The sequence below is a fragment of the Silene latifolia genome, chromosome 3 (genome assembly GCF_048544455.1).
Source record: "Silene latifolia isolate original U9 population chromosome 3, ASM4854445v1, whole genome shotgun sequence".
NCBI classification, from domain to species: domain Eukaryota; kingdom Viridiplantae; phylum Streptophyta; class Magnoliopsida; order Caryophyllales; family Caryophyllaceae; genus Silene; species Silene latifolia.
In genome coordinates, this window is record NC_133528.1 from 101,438,979 (window position 1) to 101,461,192 (window position 22,214).

The 22,214-nt window shown below is 41.0% G+C and overlaps 1 protein-coding gene across 1 annotated transcript; it reads left to right on the forward strand.

Annotated features, from left to right (window-relative positions):
• Nucleotides 1-1,020: 1,020 nt before the first annotated feature.
• LOC141649398 (uncharacterized) lies at nt 1,021-3,071 on the forward strand. The gene is made up of 3 exons (XM_074458090.1): nt 1,021-1,364; nt 1,510-2,206; nt 2,499-3,071. The coding sequence occupies exons 1-3, from the start codon at nt 1,021-1,023 to the stop codon at nt 3,069-3,071; spliced, it is 1,614 nt and encodes a 537-aa protein (XP_074314191.1).
• Nucleotides 3,072-22,214: the final 19,143 nt, after the last annotated feature.

A 22,214-nucleotide genomic window follows, 5' to 3' on the forward strand; every position in this document is an offset into this window, starting at 1 on the left:
CAGGACCAACCTACCCATAAAATCTGTCCTACGCAAGCCTGAATTGTCAGGTAGGATGGCCAAGTGGCCAGTTTAGCTCAGTACATATGATATTACCTTTGAACCCAGGACAGCAATTAAATCACAGGCTTTAGTAGACTTTGTGGCTGATTTCAGCCCTAACCTAGAACCTGACCTGAAAAAAGAAGTTAACCAGTTCGAAAATAAAACCCCAGACCAAGAGTGGACTATGTTCATAGATGGGGCATCTAATGCCAGGGTTACAGGGTTTGGGTTAGTGCTAAAATCGCCACAGGGAGACATGATAGATCAGGCTGTAAGCTGTGAGTTCAAAGCTACTAATAATGAAGCAGAATATGATGCCTTGATTGCAGGCCTAAAGGTATGTCTAGACATCGGTGTTCAAAACTTAAAGGTAAAAACAGATTCACTTTTAATTTCTAATCAAATAAAGGGAATTTATACGGCAAAGGATGCAAAAATGATTTCATATTTAGAATATGCAAAAAAACTTACCGCTAAGTTCCCTTTATTTGATATAGATCAAATACCAAGAGACCTGAATACCCAGGCTGATGCTTTGGCCAGCCTAGGTTCAAATTTTATCCCCGCGGTTTTTGATAAAATAACAATTGTTCACTTATTAGAGCCGGCTATCAGTAAAGCTGGACAAATTAACCCTGTCAATCAAGATAATAATTCTTGGACCAAACTTATTATGATTGGTTCCTCCAAGGAATATTACCTTAGGGCAGGCATGAAGCAAGGGCTTTTAGAATCAGAGCTTCAACCTATTCTATTATCAATAACACTTTATTTAAGAGATCGCAGGCTGGACCATATTTGAGATGCTTAGAGCCTGATGAAGCTAAACAAGTACTCCAATAAATACACGATGGACATTGTGGTAACCATAAAGGGGAAAAACCCAAAATATTCAAAAAAAACCCTAATGGAAGGCGATTCTGAGGCGAAACCTTCAGCTTGCAGCCATTAATTAGGGCTCTTTAATTCGTTATTATGGCTCGAAATTCAGCAACGAAATCACGTAGCAACCAAAAATCCATACCTAAACGATCTACTGATCCTAAGAAGACGAGCAATGTCCATAATAATGGAAAAAAGAGAGGTCCAGAGGAGAATGAGGTTTTACGTACCAAACCTATGCATGAGGTGCATCATGTGACTGGTCTGTCCTTTGATGATGAAGAGGATCCAGTTGCATCCACAGCATGGGTTACACAACGTGGCAAGAAGAATGAGGCTAAAAAGGATGATAGGGTTCCTGAGATTGTAGTAAACCCTACGGTGGAGACTAAATCGATGAACTGTTGCGGTTCATCGATGAGGATGTCAAAGAGGAGGTGGATTCTGGAACCGGGCGGTTTATTGCTTTGTTCTTGGGGCAAATCCACCATGGGAAGTACTGCATGGATTTATTCATCGTATTTGGAGCAAATATGGCATTGACAAGGTATCATTCTTACCAAATGGAGTCTTTTTGGTAAGGTTTAAGGAGATAAAAGACAAGGAAGCCATTCTTGCGGCTGGGTATCATATGTTTGATAACAAACCATTAATAGTGAGACCATGGCAGGTTGATGTGGACCTCTTAAAGGAGGATGTGAAAATAGTGCCTGCTTGGGTAAGGCTCCATGGATTGCCTCTGAAATTCTGGGGCAAGTGTCTTCCATCTATTGCAGGGCTTGTTGGGAAATATATCAAAAAGGATGCAGCAACAGATGAAAAGACGAGATTGGGGTTTGCTAGAACTATGGTGGAGCTTACAGTAGGGCAAAATTTCCCCAATTCTGTTAAATTTAAGGATGAGCAGGGGAAAGTTGTTGTGGTTAATGTGGAGTATGAATGGAAGCCAAGCATTTGCACTAAGTGTAAGAGCTTGGGACATGAAGAGAAAACCTGTAGGAAAGTGCTTCAGAAAGGCAAACCTACGCAAAAGGTTTGGAAACCAGTTCCAAAGCCTGCAATTAATGATAATAAACTTTCTGAAACTGAATACCCTGTCTTGAATGCAGCAAATGGAACTCCTGGGAAAATACAGGTTACTCCTAGTGTGTCTACTCAGGAGAAATTAGCATATCAGGGTGGCAAAAGTGATACTATGCAGGAATCTCCTCAGGTGGTAGTAGTTGATGTCAGTGATGATGCAGCTACTCAGGGTGGGATTGAGGCAACTATAGTTCAGGTGAAAGATATTGGTGACCCTCCTAACAAGTTGAATAATGAATAATATAGGATTTTGGAATGTTAGAGGGCTCAATAATGTAAATAAACAAAAGTTAGTAAAGCAATTCATTCAGAATAATGAGATTTGTTTGTTTGGTCTCTTAGAAACAAAAATAAATGGTGAAAATGTGCATAATATCTCTAATAAAATGCTGGAAGGGTGGTGTGTGACAACAAACTGTAATTTGCACAAAGGGGGTAGAGTCTGGTTACTTTGGCAACCTAGCATTTTTTATGTATGGGTTCTGCAGTATGACCCTCAGTTTATTCATGTGAAGGTGATTATTAAAAGTACTCAGAAATCTTTCTTTTTGAGTATGATCTATGCTTATAATGAGGGTGTGGATAGGAAAGATCTCTGGGCAAAAATGGAAAGAATTGCAGCTGTGACAAATGGTCCATGGGTTATGGCAGGAGATTTCAATACAGTTATCTCTCCTGATGAAAGAATGGGGGGTAATACTAAGCAGGAGGATATGGATGATTTTATTGACTGCATTACCACCTGTGGCATGAATGACATTCATGCTACTGGAGCTTATTTTACTTGGACAAATAAACAGGATGCTGCTCATAGGAAGTTCAGTAGATTGGATAGGTTTATGGTTAATCATGATTGGATGAATACTTTCCCTGAGATGGCAGCTCATTTCCATCCAGAGGGACTTCTTGATCATAACCCTTGTGTAGTCAGCATTTCAAAGATGGGAGGGAGAAAGAATGCCAGTTTCAAGTACTTCAATATGTGGAGTTCACTCTCCGATTTTCGGCCAAAGTTCAACAAGAATGGTCGTGCATATAGAGGGGATTATGATGTTGAGTAGCCAAAGGTTGAAGAATTTGAAAGGGGTACTCAAAGACCGAACAAGGACTGTTATTTCGACATTGAAAACAAGACTAGTCGGGCTTGTCATGAGTTAGAAAGAATTCAGGTGCGGCTCAGAGAGGATATTACCAATCGATCCGATTGCTCGGGAGATAAACATTTCTGCTAATGTTAGATTCTTGACAACTGCCAGGGACGATTTTCTGCAACAAAAAGCCAAGTCCAAATGGTTAGAGGAAGGAGACTCCAGTGCATATTTTCACAAAGTGCCATTAAGAAGAGATGTTTGCAGAATAAAATAATCCAAATTGAAAATATGCAGGGTCAAGTCTGTACTGATAGAGTGACAATCCAACAAGCTTTCATAGATTATTATACTGACCTACTTGGCAGCAAGAAGTCTACTGAGGCTGTGAGGCAAGATGTCCTAATGCAGGGTCCTTTATGCACTGAAGCTCATTCAACTCTTTTATTGACTCCAGTGACAGATGAGGAAATCAAACAAGTTGTCTGTGCCATTCCTAAGGACAAGGCCCCTGGACCTGATGGTTACACCAGTGGTTTCTTTAAAGACACCTGGGATACTACTGGACCTGATATATGTTATGCTGTTAAGGAGTTCTTTAGGAATGGTCAGTTGCTATCTCAGATAAATGCTACAAATATAACTCTCATTCCAAAATGTGAAAGACCAACCACTGTTAAACACTTTAGACCTATTGCATGTTGCAACCTGATATACAAGGTCATATCCAAACTTCTATGCAATAGGCTAGCCTTGGTCCTCCCTAATATTATACATGAAAACCAAGGAGCTTTTATCAAAGGTAGATCCATTATTGAGAATGTTCTAATTTGTCAGGATATTGTTCACATGTATGCAAGGAAAAGTGTCTCCCCAAGATGTTTGTTCAAAATAGATCTTCAAAAGGCCTATGATACTGTTGAATGGGAGTATGTGGAACAAATGCTGAATGGTTTACAATTTCCTCCACATTTTGTACAACTGGTGATGAGTTGTGTCAGTACACCTGCTTATACATTGTCCCTCAATGGAAATCTTTTTGGATATTTTAAGGGACAGAGGGGTCTAAGACAGGGTGACCCCATATCTCCTCTCTTGTTCACTATATGTATGGACTACCTCACTAGGGTCATCAAATTTGCCACTACAAGATGGCCTTTCCATTATCATCCAAACTGCAAGCCTCTCAAACTCACCCATCTGATGTTTGCAGATGACCTGCTGATGTTTTGTAAAGGAGACCCTCCTTCTATCATGCTGCTGATGAAAGCTTATACTTCTTTTTCTAATGCATCTGGTCTCACAATGAACAATACTAAATCTGAGATTTTCTTTAATGGGATGCAAGAGGAGATCAAGGAAGGTATCAAATCAGTGACTGGTTTTAAGGAGGGGGTCATGCCATTTAGGTACTTAGGGGTGCCTATACAACCTGGTAAGATATCCAAGAAGGATTGCACCTCTCTTACTGAAAAAATGGTCTCTAGGATAAGAGGTTTGGGAGCAAAGAAGCTATCTTATGCTGGCAGGATCACTTTAATCAATTCTGTTCTCAATACATTGTATAACTACTGGGCTCAAATGTTTGTAATTCCTCAAAGTGTCATTAAACGTATTGAAGCTATATGTAGGAATTTCCTATGGGATGGCAGCCCTGATTTCCATAGGGTTCCTTTGGTAGCTTGGGACACAGTGACTACTTCAAAAAAGGAAGGTGGTTTAGGGATCAAAAAAGCAGACATTTGGAACATTGCCACTGTTGGGAAACTTGTCAACTGGATACACTCAAAGGCTGATAGACTGTGGATCAAATGGATCAATGCTATATACATTAAAGAGCAGAACTGGCAGGACTACTCCCCTCCTGCTGACAGTACTTGGGTTTGGAAGAGCATTTGCAAAGTGAAAGAGAAGTTAAAGGAAGGGTTTGTGAATGGCAGCTGGGATCACCACCCTAAGGGATATACTATTAGAAGTGGCTATGACTGGTTGTGCTCTGAACAGAATGCAGCAGACTGGTCACCTGTGGTTTGGAACAATTGGAATGTTCCTAAGCATTCCATTGTTACTTGGTTGATGATGCATAATGGGATGAATGTCAAGGAAAAATTGTTCAAGTATGGTTGCTGTGATGATGATTTATGTGTGATGTGTGAGTCTCAAACTGAGACTGTACATCATGTGTTCTCTGAGTGTGTTTACAGTTGCAGAATTAAAGCTCAGCTAAGCCAATGGTTTGGAGGACCTGTTCCTGGTACGATACAGCTAGCTATCGTGTATCAGAAATCAGTCTTTTGGAAGGCAAGAGCTGCTTGCCTAACTGCTTACCATTACCATGTTTGGTTCCAAAGAAACAATGCAAGATTAAACGCTTGCTTGTTGCGCCCTGAAGTGGTAGCCAGGAGAATTGGGGAAGAAGTTAGCAGAAGAGTAACAGCTAAGCTAGGAGGAGCCAATGTGAATTTAGATTGGCTTGCTTTGATTCAGGGATATCAGGCTTAGTTCTGTTATATGTGTGTTTCTTTTTGTCTTTGATAGGGCTTGAACCGTGATCAGTTGTGTATTTTTTTGTATATTCCTTGATTTTATATAATATATTCACATTTTCACCAAAAAAAAACCATAAAGGGAAAAAGATTATGGCAAGTAAAGTGTTCGGGACAGGCTACTATTGGCCGACACTGAGGGCTGACTGCTTGGAATATTGCTCAAAATGTGAAGCCTGCTAAATTCACGCACCAATAATACACCATCCATCTGAACTACTTCACTCAATTTATGCACCCTGGCCATTCATGAAGTGGGGCATGGATATTGTAGGGAAGCTGCCTCTAGGACAGAAAGTATTCATGTTGGCTATGACTGACTACTTCTCCAAATGTATCGAGGCTGATTCTTTCAGGCAAGTTACTATAACGGAGGTGATATATTTCATCAGAACGAATATTATTTGCATATATGGTGTCCCATCAGAGATAGTGTGTGATAACGGGACCCAATTTGTGGGGAGAAAGACTAAAGCATTTTGCTAAGAGTGGAACATCAACCTGGTCACATCCACCCCTGGATATCCAAAAGCTAATGGTCAGGCTGAATCAAGTAACAATGTAGTCATAAGCTGCTTAAAGAAGAAACTGAAGAGAAGACAAGGCAGGTGGGCTGAAGAACTTCCATTAGTGTTATGGGCAGACAGGACAACTCCAAAGACATCAACAGGTCAAACACCCTATTCTTTGGTGTATGGCTGTGAAGCTGTCATCCCTGCAGAAGTCCGAGTACCAACATCAAGATATAGCCTGAACAATGTTGAAGCAAACAGCAACCTGATGCAAGACAACCTGGTCCTGACAGAAGAACTAAGAGACGCTGCCAAAATCAGGATGGCATCATATCAACAAGCAGTGGCCAGAACTTAAAATAAAAAAGTCAGGATTAGGGTCTTCAAGGAAGGAGACCTTGCTTGTCCTACGAAAAGTTTTCCCAAATAAGAAAGAAAAATCAGCAGGCAAGCTAGCCCCTACGTGGGAAGGCCCCTATTTAATTGATTCTATTGTCGGACAAGGAGCATACACGCTCCAAACACTAGAAGGATAAATGATCCAAAGATCCTGGAATGTAACTCATTTGAAATTATTCCATATATATATCCAATCCTGGCCTGATCAGGTAAAAGGTATTTCCCTACTATCAGTGTTTTACCCTGACATGCTACCTGAAAATATTATGTGTCCCACATGCTCTATGTGCAATCCATGTCTATATATGCGACTAACCCAATTTCTCTTATTTTTGAATCCTAAACAATTATACATGATAAAATGATTATATGCATAAATATTTAGGATTGAGGGCCACTCTACTGTACATTAGACTTCTTATTTATGTACTTTTTAAATTTTTTGCACCCCGATGTGCCTGATGAAGTTGGTAACCATCACCAGATACGGTGAATAGCAGGACCAATAAAGCATGAAATAATTGCCTGACTTGACTATTTGCTGCACACATCTACAACCGGATGGACGCAGCAAGACGGTGCAAGGGTGTTTTATCCCGACCATCAGTCTAAATGCCCTCTCGACAAGTCGAGTACCAAGCCCTCCAGTCAGGCAGGGGACATAAGCCCTCCTGACAGGCCGATTTTCCAACTCCTTCAACCACTATGGCAAAAGCTATATGTGGTTGAATGGCTTACGGTGGCTTTAATCGCAAGACAGGGACAAAAAATTGAAAAAACAGGTTAACAGGTTCAGAAACTTAACAGGTTAACAGGTTTGAAGAAATAAAGCTTGCAGGTTTAAGGAAATTTCGGATAAAGGAAATCAAAAATAGGAAACAATAAGACATCAGGAAATAAACAAAGTGAGCCAAGGAAGGCCACTACTATCATATTTTTTATAAAGCCCTCACCCCCTGGGGCAAAGGCACCAAAATAATTGTTAAGGTCAGGGATAACCTCCCTGACCAGCCAAACACAGATAAACGAGAAATTAAAATTGTTTTTCCAGGGACATTCCCCCTGGATGGGCCAATACCATCAAGAAAAATATAAAATTACTGCTCCCCTTTGGAGACAACATCAGCACTTCTACTTTTGGCCTGATCAGCCCCAGCATCATGCTCCTCATCAGCATCAACATCTTGCTCCCCTGGAGAGTCGACCTCTTGTTCTTTACCCATATTGTGCAGGTCAAGATACTTAGAAGCAGCAAAGGCCATCTCAGCTTCAGGATTCCAATTTGCCCTGGCCTCCACATGCTCCGACATAGCAGCCACTTTCCCCTTGATATAGAAATACAGGGAAGCATCGTCAAGCTTGAACTCCAAATCATCCCTCTCTAGGGTAAGCTCCTCATTCCTGTCCAGTGCCTCCTGCAGAAGCTGCTTACTCAAGCTTGCCTTAGTCTTGGCAGCATCCCTCTCAGCCTGCACCTTTTCTAAGTTAGCGGTCCCTGCAGCCAGATCAGCCCGAGCAAAATTCAGTTCAGACTTCAGCTTATCATAATCAGATCTCATAAGATCAATCCTGGCCACCAAAGAGGTAGCCTGATAAGCATTATAGAGACAAGCTGAAGCACCCTGAACAGAAACAGAGATAGTATAAATATTATATCATAATAATAAAAACCTCTAAATAAAACATATACACATATTACAAAAAATACAAAGCTATGTACCTCTCTCACAGCGGCCAAGGCACCTCCCAAAAGACTGACAGCATGATCTACTGAAGCAACCGCCTGTGTAGCAGTCTCAATAGGATCAAGGGTAAGCATGACATCAGATTTGGAAGTGGCATAGTCACTAATTTTCCCCCTGGCTCGCACCTCCCTGACTGGGGCAGACAGATCAACTTCCTCCACCTTCCTCTTCTGGGCTGCTAAACTTGTTTCAGCATAAGCAACCGGAGCAGGAGAGACCTTGGGAGCAGCAGGCAACTTAGTTAAATTAATGACAGACCCAGTATCGCCACCTCCCTGAGAACCCTCGTCTTTGATCTTGGCCAGCCTGGCAGAAAGATCAGCTATGCCAAACCTAGCAAGTGATGTGACTCATATTTGAGCACATTTAGTCCCCGAATTAACCTCATTCCCATGATTTATAGCACTTATTTGGGTCATTTACTATCTTTAGTTTCCCATTTTGCATATTCTTTGAGGTTTTGTCTCCTTGGTAAGAAAGGATTGCTAACCTTGCATTTATGAGGCGAAATGGAGCTAAATGGATCGCATCCAATGACCAAGCATCAAAGAGAAGACCAACACTAGAGGCCTAAGTAGATAATAAAGTGAAATGGGCAATGATGAAAGGATCCTTGCATCCCCGATATGATCCTTGCGGATTGTTAAGGAGAAAAAGAAGAGAAGCTCTCTGCCCAGGAAACCGAGCGGATCAAGCACGATCCGAGCGGCTCAGAGCACCAGGGTCCGAGCGTCTTGTTCCCAGGACAAGCGGCTTGTAGCGCCAGGAGCCGAGCGTCTTCCCCAGGATCCGAGCGGATCACAAGGCAGAAGAGCCCGTGTCATACCATGGGACGAGTGGACCGAGGCAGGACTAGCAAGGAGGATCCGCTCATTTCCCTCGGGAGTAGCATTTCCTCAACTTTCTTTTAGCGTCTTAATAGTCATTTAAGCCCTTAGTAACCCTAATTCTTGTACCTAATCATTAGTATAAATACCTCTTTGTTAACTCTTATGCTCTCTTAATCTATTCTTAATTTAGTTGTAATACAATTTCTCAATATTAATCACATCTTAATCTTTCCTTAATTCCTCTATTGTTCTTCCTTTATTTTTGATAATTAGAAGATTATTTGGGTTTATTTGGAGGATTGACAACCTTCCATCAATCATCAAGTACTTCTATTATTCTTTGCTTTATTATTTGGAATCATCTCCATAGGTATAATTCTCTCTTAATCTTGTTTAATTATTGTTAATCACTTTCATTTATTCATCATGTTTTGCTTTGTTGGTATGATTGACAACCTTATTAGCATGCTAAACTTGATCATGAGTGAGTAGTTTCCTAAGCTAGGGTTAATGGGGAATTATGGGAAATAAACATGGGGGATGGTTCATGCTTAATCTAATATATTTTCATAATTAAATTGCTTGCTTGTTGTGATTTCAACTTATGCACATGTTATGTTTGATGCAATGCGAGCCTATAAATCCTTGCATTTTTTTATCCATCACCTATCTCTTCAATGAGGCTTGTAAGCTTATACACCAACTTGAGCCTCATTAGACCATGCATATAGTTGGTTAGGAAGGATTAAGTCGACTTTTAGGTGTTGTACAATCTAATCGATTCGGCTCCGGGACCCAAACCTTCTTAGGGATTGTAAGATATACACTAACTCGATCCCATCACAATAATAAGTGCTTGCTATATAATTGAGAACATGTTTTTATGATCAACTCCCATGAATCCCCTATGAACCCATGACACCCAAGTTCCTTTAATCAATTGTTTACAACTCCTTTTAATTACCTTGCTTGTTGTCATTACTTTACTTTTATTTTGTTAATTAGTTTAGACCAACTTCATCTCACCCAAATTTTGACGCCCTTAGACATAGCTACCTGCAATTGAGAATCCTACATCAATACCCGTCCCTTGGGATCCGACCTTTACTTGCCTCTTTACTAAGAGTAGTTTGTGAAGTTATAAATATTGTAGGTTGGTAGCTTTTGACGACGAGTTTTAACCGGACCAAAAATGGCGCTGTTGTCGGGGACGGTGTTAAATTGATTTGATTTTCATTAATTGTTTTTAGTTATGTCTTTCTTTACCTTGGGGAAGTCAATCTCCTCAAGGTTGTTCTAATTGTTTTCAAGTTGTTTGATATTTTGCATGACTAGGAGATCACAAGCTAAGGTAATTTATTACCTATTGATTTCGAGATTGAAATAACCTTAACCAACAATAGAAGAGTTGCTAGAGGTACTTCAAGAGTTGTAGGTATTGGAGAGATTGTGGACATTCAACCAAATAACAATGAGTTCACCAACCCTTTTGCAAGAGAAGGAGAGGATAACCCAATACAAAACCCACCACAAAATCAACCCACAATGCCTAAATTTTCATCACATTCTGTACCAACCGAGGAGAACCTACCAAATGGTACTCCTACACCACCACATCTAACCGGTAATTTCATTGCCAAATCCGCATTCATACAACTAGTTGAGAGAAGTCAATTTGGAGGGATGCCTATGTTAGGTTCATATACCTATTATTAGACTCTTCTAATAGTGAACAAATTAACATGTTAATTATTAGTTCTTTAGATCTAGTGCATGCATAACAAAATAAGAGATTAATAAGAAAAATAATGTCCCTTACATTGTTATTTTAGGATTTATAGGCACAAGTAAGGTCTCCTACCTTCACTTGTTCTTGAGCTATGATGACTATTAGGATGATCCTCCAAAATCCCAATATAGAGATCCTCCTCTTGATTGCACCCAAGATTAAACCCTATCAACTACTAAATAATATTTGCTAGATATTTATTTAGTAATCTACCTTAAAATTGATTACTAATACTGATATATTATTTAATAATATTAGTAATGTTGTTGAACAATTTGGATTATCATTTCTCAAGTTTTTAGAGAAAGATGAACTAAGTAAGAGAGATGTATGCATGTGAATGAATGAATATTCATGTGAATGTATAAGAGTAAAAATAAGAACCAAAAACTCATCATAAAGAGGAGTGTGGTCGGGTAAGGTGAGGCCAAAATGGCATCTTGCTTTTTCTTTTTACTCTTCTCAATATTGTAGGTGTGTAAGAATAGGTAGAGTAGGTTTGATTAATTTATTCTTATCACATAAAATAAATCACCCACTAATGCCTACCACCCACAATATTTCGGTCCATATATATAAAATGGACTTCCATTTTATTTTGTCAATTTGTCACTTATCACACAATATGTCACATGTAGTATGTTACATGTTATTAATTAATGTAATGCATATTTATCAAATAAATATCATTTTATAAATTAATTAAATTACATACAACAAATTGACTAGTGATACTTGATCACATAAATAAAATGGATCATATAATTATAATTCAAAACATATTGTAATTATAATTAACCATTCATTCTTATCACAATTATTTCACAAACAATAATCGATTTTAGTAATAAAGTATTTCAAATACTAAAATAAATATTATTTAATCCAATTATAATAAGATATTAAATATTCTCTCTCACAATTGAATTGTTCAATTTTAAGGAATCGATTAAATTATATCGACATACAATTAATCAACTTTACAGACAAGGGCATCATCCTTTAGGTGTGACCTTAAGGGATCAACTAACCACCACCGTCCTACGACATTAACGTCAAACTCTAGCAAGCCAATCGTTACCGATTAATGTTGATCAGTTGACAATTTAATTTATCATCTCTTTTGTATTCTTATTATGAGATTTAATTATGATATTAAATTATGTGATCGCACTATTGTTGAGGACACATACTCCAACAATCTCCCACTTGTCCGAGACAAGTGTGCGTCACCAATTCTCTTGTCCTATTACAATCTCCCACTCAATGCAAGGTGTCTCGCATGTCGTACTTGCATTTGATCATTGGTCGAGCTATTTCATTTTCGGTTACTTGTCATTAAGAGTTACCTAGACCAAAACAATATTTATAACTTCACAAACTACTCTACTTTTAGTAAAGAGGTAAGTAAAGGTCGGATCCCAAGGGACGGGTATTGATGTAGGATTTTCGATTGCAAATGGTTGTGTCTAAGGATGTCACAATTTGGGTTGAGGTAGGAGATCAACTAAACTAAATAGCAATGTAAATAAAGTAATGAAAATAAGTAAGATGATTAAAATGAGATGTAAACAATTGATTAAAAGCACTAGGGTGTCATGGGTTCATAGGGGATTCATGGGATTTGATCATACAAACATGTTTTCTACTAGATGCAAGCAATTATTGTTGTGATGGGATCGAGTTACTGTATATCTTACAATCCCTAGGAAGGTTTGGGTCCCGGAGCCGAATCGATTAGATTATACAACACCTACAAGTCGACTTAATCCTCCCTATCCAACTATACGCATGGTTTAATGAGACTCGAGTTGGTTTATGTCTTACAAGTCTCATTGAAAAGGTAAGTGATGGGTAAAAAAATGTAAGGATTCATAGGCTCGCATTTCATCAAACATAACATGTGCATAAGTTGGAATCACAACAAGCAAGCAAATTAATTATGAAAGCATATTAGATTAAGCATGAATCAATCCCCATGTTGGTTTCCCCTAATTTCCCATTAACCCTAGTTAAGGTAACTACTCAGTCATTATCAAGTTTAACATGCTAACAAGGTTGTCAATCATACTAGCAAGGCAAAACATGATGAACAAATGAAGATGATTAACAATAATTAAAAAGGATTAAGAGAGAATTATACCTATAAAGATGATTCCAAATAATAAAGCAAAGAATAATTGAAGTACTTGATGAATGATGGAAGGTTTTCAATTCCCCTAATAAACCCCAAATAATCTTCAATTACCCAAAATAAATGATGAACAATAGAGAAATTAAGGAAAGATTAAGGAATAAGATTTGTATTAATGCTAAATTAAGAGTTGATTACAAGATTAAGAGAGTATTAAGACTTGATTAAGATAAGATTAAGATGCCCTCCTAATCTAGGTAGTACAATGGGGTATTTATACTAGAGATTAGGTACAAAGATTAGGGTTACTAAGGGCTTAAATGACTATTAAAACCCTTAAGAAAAGTTGAGGAAGTGCTCCTCTCCAAGGAGATGCCCATCTCCGTTTTGGTAGTCTCCAAGGAATATGCTCGTCCCGAGCGTCTAGGCAGCAGGGACGGTTGGTTCTGCATGGGAATCCGAGCGGCTTTTGGGAGGGACGCTCGGATCATTTGGCCTCAAGACGAGCGTCTTGGCATCAGGACGCTCCGATTGTAGCAGGACGACGCTCGTCCTGGGCAAGGCGACGCTCGGATTCCTTCACAGTCACTTCTCTTCTTTTCTTTCCTCAACAATCCTCGGGGATCTTGTTGGAGATGCAAGAATCCTTTCATCATTGCCCAATCTACTTTATTATCTACATAGGCCTTCTAGCATTGTCTCCCCTTTGATGCTTGGTCATTGAATTCAATCAATTTAGCTCCATTTTGCCATGAAAATGCAAGGTTTGCACTCCTTTCCTACCAAGGGATCAAAACCTCAAAGAATATGCAAAACGAGAAACTAAAGATAGTAAATGACCCAATTATGCACTAAAAAGCATAGGAACGAGGCTAATTCGGGGACTAAATATGCTCAAATATGAGTCACATCAATCATATCTTGAATGGTTTCCCCGATCTGGAGAGTAACTGTCTGAGCGGAATTATCTACCGTAGATACCTTCCGAGCGTGGCCACGCATTTTCAGTTCACTTTTCCTCGAGTGGCCTTGAGATTTCAAACAGCCCTGATAAGGGGGTGGACAATTCCTATCGCAATATTCCCTTCGTATAGTCACAGTTCATCATGAGCCAAAATATACTCATTTAACCTCTGTTACCACAGTCGTAGAGCATAAATCAAAGCCAATCAGAAATTTGTGCCAACTTGGGCGAATAGTCTTTAGTCAAAAGAATTGACTCATAAGAATACTATAGTAGCTCTTGTCATGACCAGGCTTTATGAATTACCAGAACTCTATAAGCGGTCACTGCCCGAAGAGTGTCCCATACAGTCTGCCTATGTGATCGACTAGTCATCCCACATGACTCCATGGCACTTGAACTTGTCATCAATCGCATCACACTCTAGTCACTTCGAGACGTCACCTCCTTTAAGTAACTAGGGGCATATACAATGTCAATCCAGTTCACTTTAATGGGGGTTCAACATGTCTCAACAACCCATTTGGATATAACAAGGTAATGGGTGAGTTTAATAAAACTCAAACGATAAATGCGATTATCACATATGAATATTCAATACACTATTACTACTTCATATCTCATAATATATAGTGTACCTTTTACACTAGTTTAAAATGCAATAAAAAGCTTTGCAAGTGGATATACCATATATCCGAACATTCCAACTTTATGAATTGTTATTTCCTTCTATTCAATGTTATTTCTAATAACTTGAATTTATCTCTAAGTATATATCTAGTCTTCTTACTAGACTTGGGCTCTTTAACTTGAAAGATGCTCCCACTGTTATCACATAACTTGTGATAAAGTCTTTGGTAGAGGAATCTACTCTCATTCCCTACGTTGATCATTTTATCACAATTTACTTAGATTCCTTTTGTAGAATTTGCAATGTACGAAACTAAAACACTTTTCTAGTCTCTTACTCTTAAGTCAATAAAATCAGCCTAGGATTTCGACCAATCCTTTTCGGTTTGAAAACTAAAGTTTGTACAACCCTTCAACACACTAACTTAGTTTATCATCCAAACATATGAACGAATCCTTAATTCTTATCAAGAATCTCAAGGATGTTCTTTAAGGCTTTCAAAAGACCATCTTATGAATTAACTTGTTATTGACTCATTATGCTCCAAGCATACGTTACATCATGGCATGTGCGTCTGTTGGCATACATGATCGTTCTAATGGCGGAAACATTAGAAATCGACTTCATGTAATCAACAACTTAATAGGTTCAGTGAACGACTATGACTCCATCATAGCAATTCCACTTTCATCAACATGAATAACCTACTCAACCTTGTTAATGTTAAACAGATATGAAAGATCTTATTTGTTGGAGTTAGTATCCTCCACAATAGTGCGTTTACATAATAAATCTCATTAAGGGAATATCATCAGATATTTAATTATTTGATCCTCGTCAGTTGATTAACGTAAATCGATAAAGGTTGGCTGACTAGATTTTGTGTAGACACGGCCCACCTACGAGCCCACTTCAATCTGTGGACACACAGCGGTCTTTTTGAAAGCCACGCTCGGCGGCGTAAAGATGCTTTCGACTGGATCGTTTTTGATCGGTTGGTTTCATCTCGGTTAGGGTCTCGAAATGATTAGAGATGTTCAAAGTCGCCACCAAGCATTTATGGGATGCCTGGAACCCGTTTGAATTCCACTTTATACCTCGGTCAAATCGAAGCACAAAGCAGCGTTTGACATAGGTACTAGAGATAAGGAAATCGTCCCTCTTTAGCATCCTATCTCTAATGACTCTCGTACGCCCTTGGATAAGGTCGTCTACTATCCAAAGTTTCTGAGTAAGAGGTGAAGGTACGTATTGGGAAGCCCTTTAATCAGACACCCAATCCCGCCCGCGTTAGCGGCCTCTACTGATCGATCTTGGTTGGTTAAATGCAAAAGTTGATAAAACGGTTTAAATGCATGAATGCGCATCCAATAATTTAAACCTAACATGTGAGAGCTTTCTAAGTCGGTTGATTTAATCCAAGTATCAAGTATAAGATGTCGAGTTGGATTAACGGTTGATTTGCATGCAAGACGGAAATTAAACATCCATTTACCGTATTAGGTTTAGGGTGCATAACATGATCCATTTGTCTTAGTAAGGCATTTTGCAAATATGGTTTTGGGATAATCAAATAGTCATCTGATCCGTCCTATATCCGGGCTAACCGGAGTCGGGATGGTCCTAGATTAATGATGGAAGGGAACAGGCCCTGTACCAGACGGCCATATGAGGCGCGAGCCAGCCGGCGGTGTAAGGGGCCTCCCTCTGGTTTTGAAAATGAGAAATGGAAAGCCTGTTTAGGCGCGGGTTAGCCCACGGTTTATGTTCCGTGTTCTGACCTTTTAGAAAATGTTATAAAACGTGTTGAAAATGGGTATTTGAACCCGGTTTGATTTGAAGGGGTCGTTTAGACCGCATTTGTTGATTTGAAGAACTCGACTCGAATAATCATCATTATTTTGATAATATTCGGTGTCGGGTTCGATTTGACAAACTTGACATGAATAGTTTTGAAAATGATTATGGACTAATTGTTTTAAGTCCATTTAAATGTTATTAGTCGATACTCGTCATCGTACCCGGGTTAAGATCTGGCATGGTATGTAGAACCAAGGATGACTTTGTGTTGGTGACTAATATGTTTGTTTGAAAATGTAAGGAAATGAAATAAAAGGCTTTAAAATACCTTTAATATGTCATTAACCAAATATTATCACCGAAACACGGATTTAACCGTCATGGTATGAGGAACCAAGGGTGAAAAATGCTTTATGGTTAAAACATGTGAAATAAAATAACAATGGTTCGAAAATACTTGAAATGGTGAAAACCGATTACAAATATGAAAAATGGATTAACGGAAATGACGAGAACAAACACGGTTGATCTCTGGTCTGAATACCCCATTTAGGCGCGGGTTAGTTGGCGACCTAAGGGGCTTCTGCCTCAGACCAAATATCAGTTTTGGCTCATTTATTCCATGTTTTGGTTCATGTTATGCATGTTTTAGCATGTTATAGTCATGAAACGAATGAAAACATAATAAAAGAGGATTTTTACACCCTCATACTTACATGTTTGATTATGGCGAGTGACCGACGTAAGTGTAATAACTCGTTTGATCGGAAAAAACTCGGTTTAAAACCGTCTTGGTAAGTAAAAAGAGTGTTTTAATGTTGGTGACGGTGTAGTGGTCGAAGTGGTCGGTCAAGTGATTTAATGCACGATGACGGTACTAAATAATGTGTAAGGCTCGTGTTTACGATCGGTAGGTCGTAAATACGCGTCGGGTTGTGACTTAAGAAGTCGAGTCGAGAATTTTAAGGGAGAAAAGAGGGGGCGGACACTCGCGTAAGTCTCAAATGGGTGGCATTTGAGGGGTATTTATAGGAGAATGAGTGGTTGTGTGAGTTTTGAGCGACGTGGCCACTTGGGCTGCTCAAAGAGGCGCGAGCCACGTCGCGGTTCTTCGAGTTGTGTTGTCACTTTCACAACAAACACAATCATGATTTGTTTTATCCAAGGTTTTGTAGTCACATGTTTGGTACTTGACCAACATGAATCCGGGAAAACTTAAGGTAGAAGGTTTGATTCATTGTTGGAGTCGGGATTTGAATTTTTGAGTCGGTTTTTGGTCCGGTGTCGGTTTTGACTCTAGTTAGTGTCATTGCGACCCCATCGTCGTGCATTAAACACTCCAAGTATTTTTGAAATGTTTTGAAATGTTTTATTTTCGAAATCGTTTTAAGTTTTCCGACGTAAAGTTGTACACAAACTGTCGATCAAACGCCGCGATTCCAAACCATGTTGCAGTCCGATAATCATAGGGTGTTTGTTGGAGTCTCAGCAGATACTGGGTATCTACAGAGCCCCCACTTTGACTGAGGCTTAGACAGGGAGAAAGTCAAAGTAGAGCCCCTAGGTCAATCGAACATTACAACCTGAAGACCCAAGCGACGTCGAGGCGGCTCGAAAGGATTCGGGCCAAGGACTTGCCGTCGGGAAGGGTAACGCCAAGGCGACTCGAGGGTACGAGTCAAGAACCTGTCGTCGGGAACAGTTTAGAGTCTGTCGACTATCCGTGCGGGTCATTTAAAGTCCGTTAGACTACGTACAAAGGCTCGCCAGCCATAAGAAGGAGTCATACCTGAGGCATCTTCGGATATGTCCTTGCGCGTTTGCGGACAAAGGCTCGCCAGCTGTGACAAGGAAATGTACCCGAGGCATCTTCGGGATCTGTCTTTGAAAGGTTGCGGATAAAGGCTCGCCCGCCAATGGTAAGGAAATATACCCGAGGCATCTTCGGGATCTGTCCTTGAAGGGTTGCGGACAAAGCCTCGCCAGCCATGATAAGGAAATGTACCCGAGGCATCTTCGGGATTTGTCCTTGAGTGCTTGCGGACAAAGGCTCGCTAGCCATGGTAAGGAAATGTACCCGAGGCATCTTCGGGATCTGTCCTTGGAAGGTTGCGGACAAAGGCTCGCCAGCCAAAGGTAAGGAAATGTACCCGAGGCATTTTCGGGATTTGTCCTTGGATGTTTGCGGACAAAGGCTCGCCAGCCTTGGAGGCGGTCGATTAATGGACCATGGGCTTGTTTGAACGTAGCGAACTCGTGATGCCGCTGTGGGAATAGTGAGTATGGATTTTCACTATCACTGTTTTTGGAATGAGCGGGTTCCGCGAGGAAGCCCCCTGCTGGTATTTGAAAGAATAGTGAATTTGGCATCTTCACCATTCGTCGTTCCTCTTTGAACTTGAAGTGGCGGTTTTGATCGCCGTTTGTTTTAATTTTGAAGGAAAATAGCAAATTTGAGTTTGCTATTGCGTTTTGAAGCTTTGAAGTGGTTTATATGCCGTTGACATTTGTAAGAAATAGTGAATTTTGAATCTTCACTATTAATTGAAGTGACGTTTTATGTGCCGCCGTTGACATTTGATGAGAATAGTGGAATTCAATTCCCAACTATTATCTTGAAAATGACGGTTTTAATTGTCGTCGCTTAAAATTTGGAGAAATAGCGGTTTTTGAATTTTCGCTATTATTTTTTGAAATTTTGAAGGGGAATGGTGAATTTTGATTTCACCATTATTTTTGAAATTGGCGGTTTTGATCGCCGTTTGCTTGAAAATTTTTGAAAATAGCGAATTTAAATTTTCGCTATTGGAGGGACGGTTTATGTGTCGTCGTTTAAAGCCTTCGAAAATAGTGAATTTGAGTTTTCACTATTTGTTTTTGTTCTTGAGAAAATGACGACCTTTAATATCGTCGAATCAAAACTTGAAGTTTATCACGGGAAATTGGGCCAAAGCCCAAAATCCGCTGAAAGAGCAAGGGGGAGGCCTGGTTTAGGCGCGAGCCACCTGGCGAACCAAAGGGGCTTCCCTATTTTTCTGTAAAAGACGCGAGGTTGGTCCGCATATCAACCTCACTTCATCTTCTTCCTTTCGACACAAAAACCCGCAAAAATCGCCATTTGAAGGACCTTTGCTAGCTTCCACTCGTGCCATCATCGACAATGTCATCTCAAGGTATGTATTTCCTGAATCCATTTTAATTTGTTGATCTTTAGCTCGATTGAATTAGGGCGAATTTTACCCTAGAAAATCGAATTGGGCATTTTTGATTGAGCCCATTTCGAGTAAAATTGATGCTTGCATTAGGTTAGAAACCTGTTTAGGAGTATAGGGGTGCTTTTAGTTTGCATTTTGGTCCCCGTTCCCGCTCCCTATGCTCGAAAAAACGTGAGTGAGGCGAGAAACCGTCTCATTTTGCAATGCCAAGTTTATTTGCTTGGGTAGTGGGTCCCACTAGGTTGCATTGTAATTGGGAAAACCCGTATTCGCCATTTATGGACCTTCGTTGGATATTTGTGGGCAAAATTGGATTTTTGCCTTTTGTGACGGTCTTACGTCTGACAAAATAAGCGCCCGTTTGGGCTTGAATTGAGTCAGTTTGCCTTGAAATGGACCTCATTGGTAATTTAGGTCGTTTTCAGGCGTGATAAAATCATGTTTGCCGTTTTGCGGTCGTTTTTGAATTTTGACCGGTTTGGGCTCAAATTAGCGTATGAATTGCCTTTTTGAGCCGTAGAAAAATACCCCATTGTGTCGGGAATGTATTTTGGTTTGTAGGCGGACCTTGTATAGGTCTTGAAATGCCGTTTTTTTTTGTTTTGACTCGTCTTTTGCTTGAAAAGAGGGGCGAGTCGTTTTTGTGTTTGTTTTTTGTGAACTTTGTTTGGTTGGTATTTTGGGCGGGATTGCCCTTGTTTTGCATTGCAGGTTGTTTTTTGTTTTTTGGATTTATCCATTTCATGCTGTCGTAATGCCGAAATTCCGGCTGACGTTTTTTTGTTTGTAGGAGAGTGTTCGGGCCAGGCCGAGTCCATGGCTGCGACTTTTGAGGAGTTGTTCGGGACGGGTCCGGTTAGCACTCCGGTTAGTACGCCCGCCGTGGTTGTGGAGGACGTCACCGAGGAGGAGAGACCTCCTGAGCAGACTGTTGGGGCCTCAGGGGCCGTAGAGGAGCGTGAGGCGCCCGTTGTTGGGGCCACTGTCACTGGGAGAGCTCAGAGTGGGTCTGAGGCTGGTACCTCTGGGAGGAGAGTTTCTTCAAGGCCGCGCCGTCCCCGGGCGACCAGACGGTCGTTGCAGGACGTCACCAGGGTCGTTGAACTGGGCCCTACCCACCACGTTGACTCTCGCGGCCATAAGAGGAGGAGAGCGGAGACAGCCGAGGACGATGCTGACGTTGCGAGTTGGAGAGCCAGGCGAGTTACGGCCCCGCGGGGGTTGCTTTTACGGGCGGTGCCTGAGTGGGCCGAGGGTTTTGACGGCAGCCAGTTGTTGCTACGACTGGATCGACACCTGTCCTATCGTGCTCACGAGGGCTATGTGAGTCGTGTTCCCAGATTAAATTTTGTCATTTTTGAAGTATCGGGCCTAAATAGGCATTCTGACGTTGTCTGTTTTTGATTTCAGGAGATTGGCACCATGAGGACTTTCTCGGGTTTTTCTACCTGTTTGGGTTTCTACGACGTTCTCCGAGCCGGGACGAGGGCGTTCATAGAGAGGTCGGCTTTTGGGCCGTTGGTGGCCGCTTGGCGGGACATTCACAGGTCTTCGATTAGGGCGAACATGTGTTTGATCCGCGCTATGTTGGATCGGTACTGGGATACGACGTCGTCGTTCCACATGGAGTTTGAGGAGGTCAGCGTGACTTTAGAGGACTTCGCCATGGTATCTGGTCTTCCCTGTGGCGAGTTGCCCATTGAGTTTATCGAGACGCCGGTGAGAGTGTCCTCTCCTACGGTCACTGCTTTGATCGGTACTGCTTTGCCGGAGCCTTCCGACGTCACTCCGTACTTGATCGCGAGTTCGTACGTGAAGGACCACTTCACTGGGAGGGTGGCAGGTGTTACTCCGGCGCCGTTGGCGAGCCCGAAGGCAGAGGTTGAGGCCGACACGAAGGAGGTGCGGCTGTGGTTGTGGTACTTCTTGGGTGCCACGTATTTTGGCGACAAGGGTGAGCGCTTGTCGACCAAGGTGCTTCCTCTCCTCACCGACCTTGACACTTTGGGTCGGTTTGGCTGGGTTACGCCGGCTTTGGCAAGTTTCACCCGGCACTTACACGCGGCGGTGCGTCCGGTGACAGTGGGGGCGGGTAGTGCTCCTGCCTTAGTTGGTCCTGGCCTCATCTTTGAGGTACGAGTATTTTTTTGGTAGTTTTTTTTTTAGTTTGATTTTGATTTTGATTTTGGCAATTTTTGAGAAATTGGCTGATTTATGTTTGTTGTGTTTGATTACAGGCTTGGCTATATGCTTACTTCACTCCTCTGCGTCCGGGGACCTCAGACGGTGTTCCTTCGGCTTACCCTGTCGTGAGGGGTTGGACGGTGGCTCGGAAGAAGTCGATTAAGTCGACTTACGAGGACTGCAGGCGTCGCGTGAACAAGCTTCGGGTTGCTGATGTAAGTTTCTCCTTTCTTCCTCTTCTCCTTTATAGAAATAGATAGAGATAAGATGATTAGGTAGCTCATGAAGCCCCCAGTCAGCTGAATAGCTCTGTTTTGAGTGTAGTTTGTTGGGCGGCCTTGGGAGCACTACCCGGGTGTACCGGCTA

Excerpts from the sequence above, each read along its gene's own strand:
- LOC141649398 (XM_074458090.1), top strand. The coding sequence starts at position 1,021 with ATGGCTCGAAATTCAGCAACGAAATCACGTAGCAACCAAAAATCCATA. Across the intron at positions 1,365-1,509 it reads ATGAGGATGTCAAAGAGGAG|GTTTAAGGAGATAAAAGACA; the intron begins GTGGATTCTGGA and ends CTTTTTGGTAAG. Across the intron at positions 2,207-2,498 it reads TTGAGGCAACTATAGTTCAG|TATGACCCTCAGTTTATTCA; the intron begins GTGAAAGATATT and ends TGGGTTCTGCAG.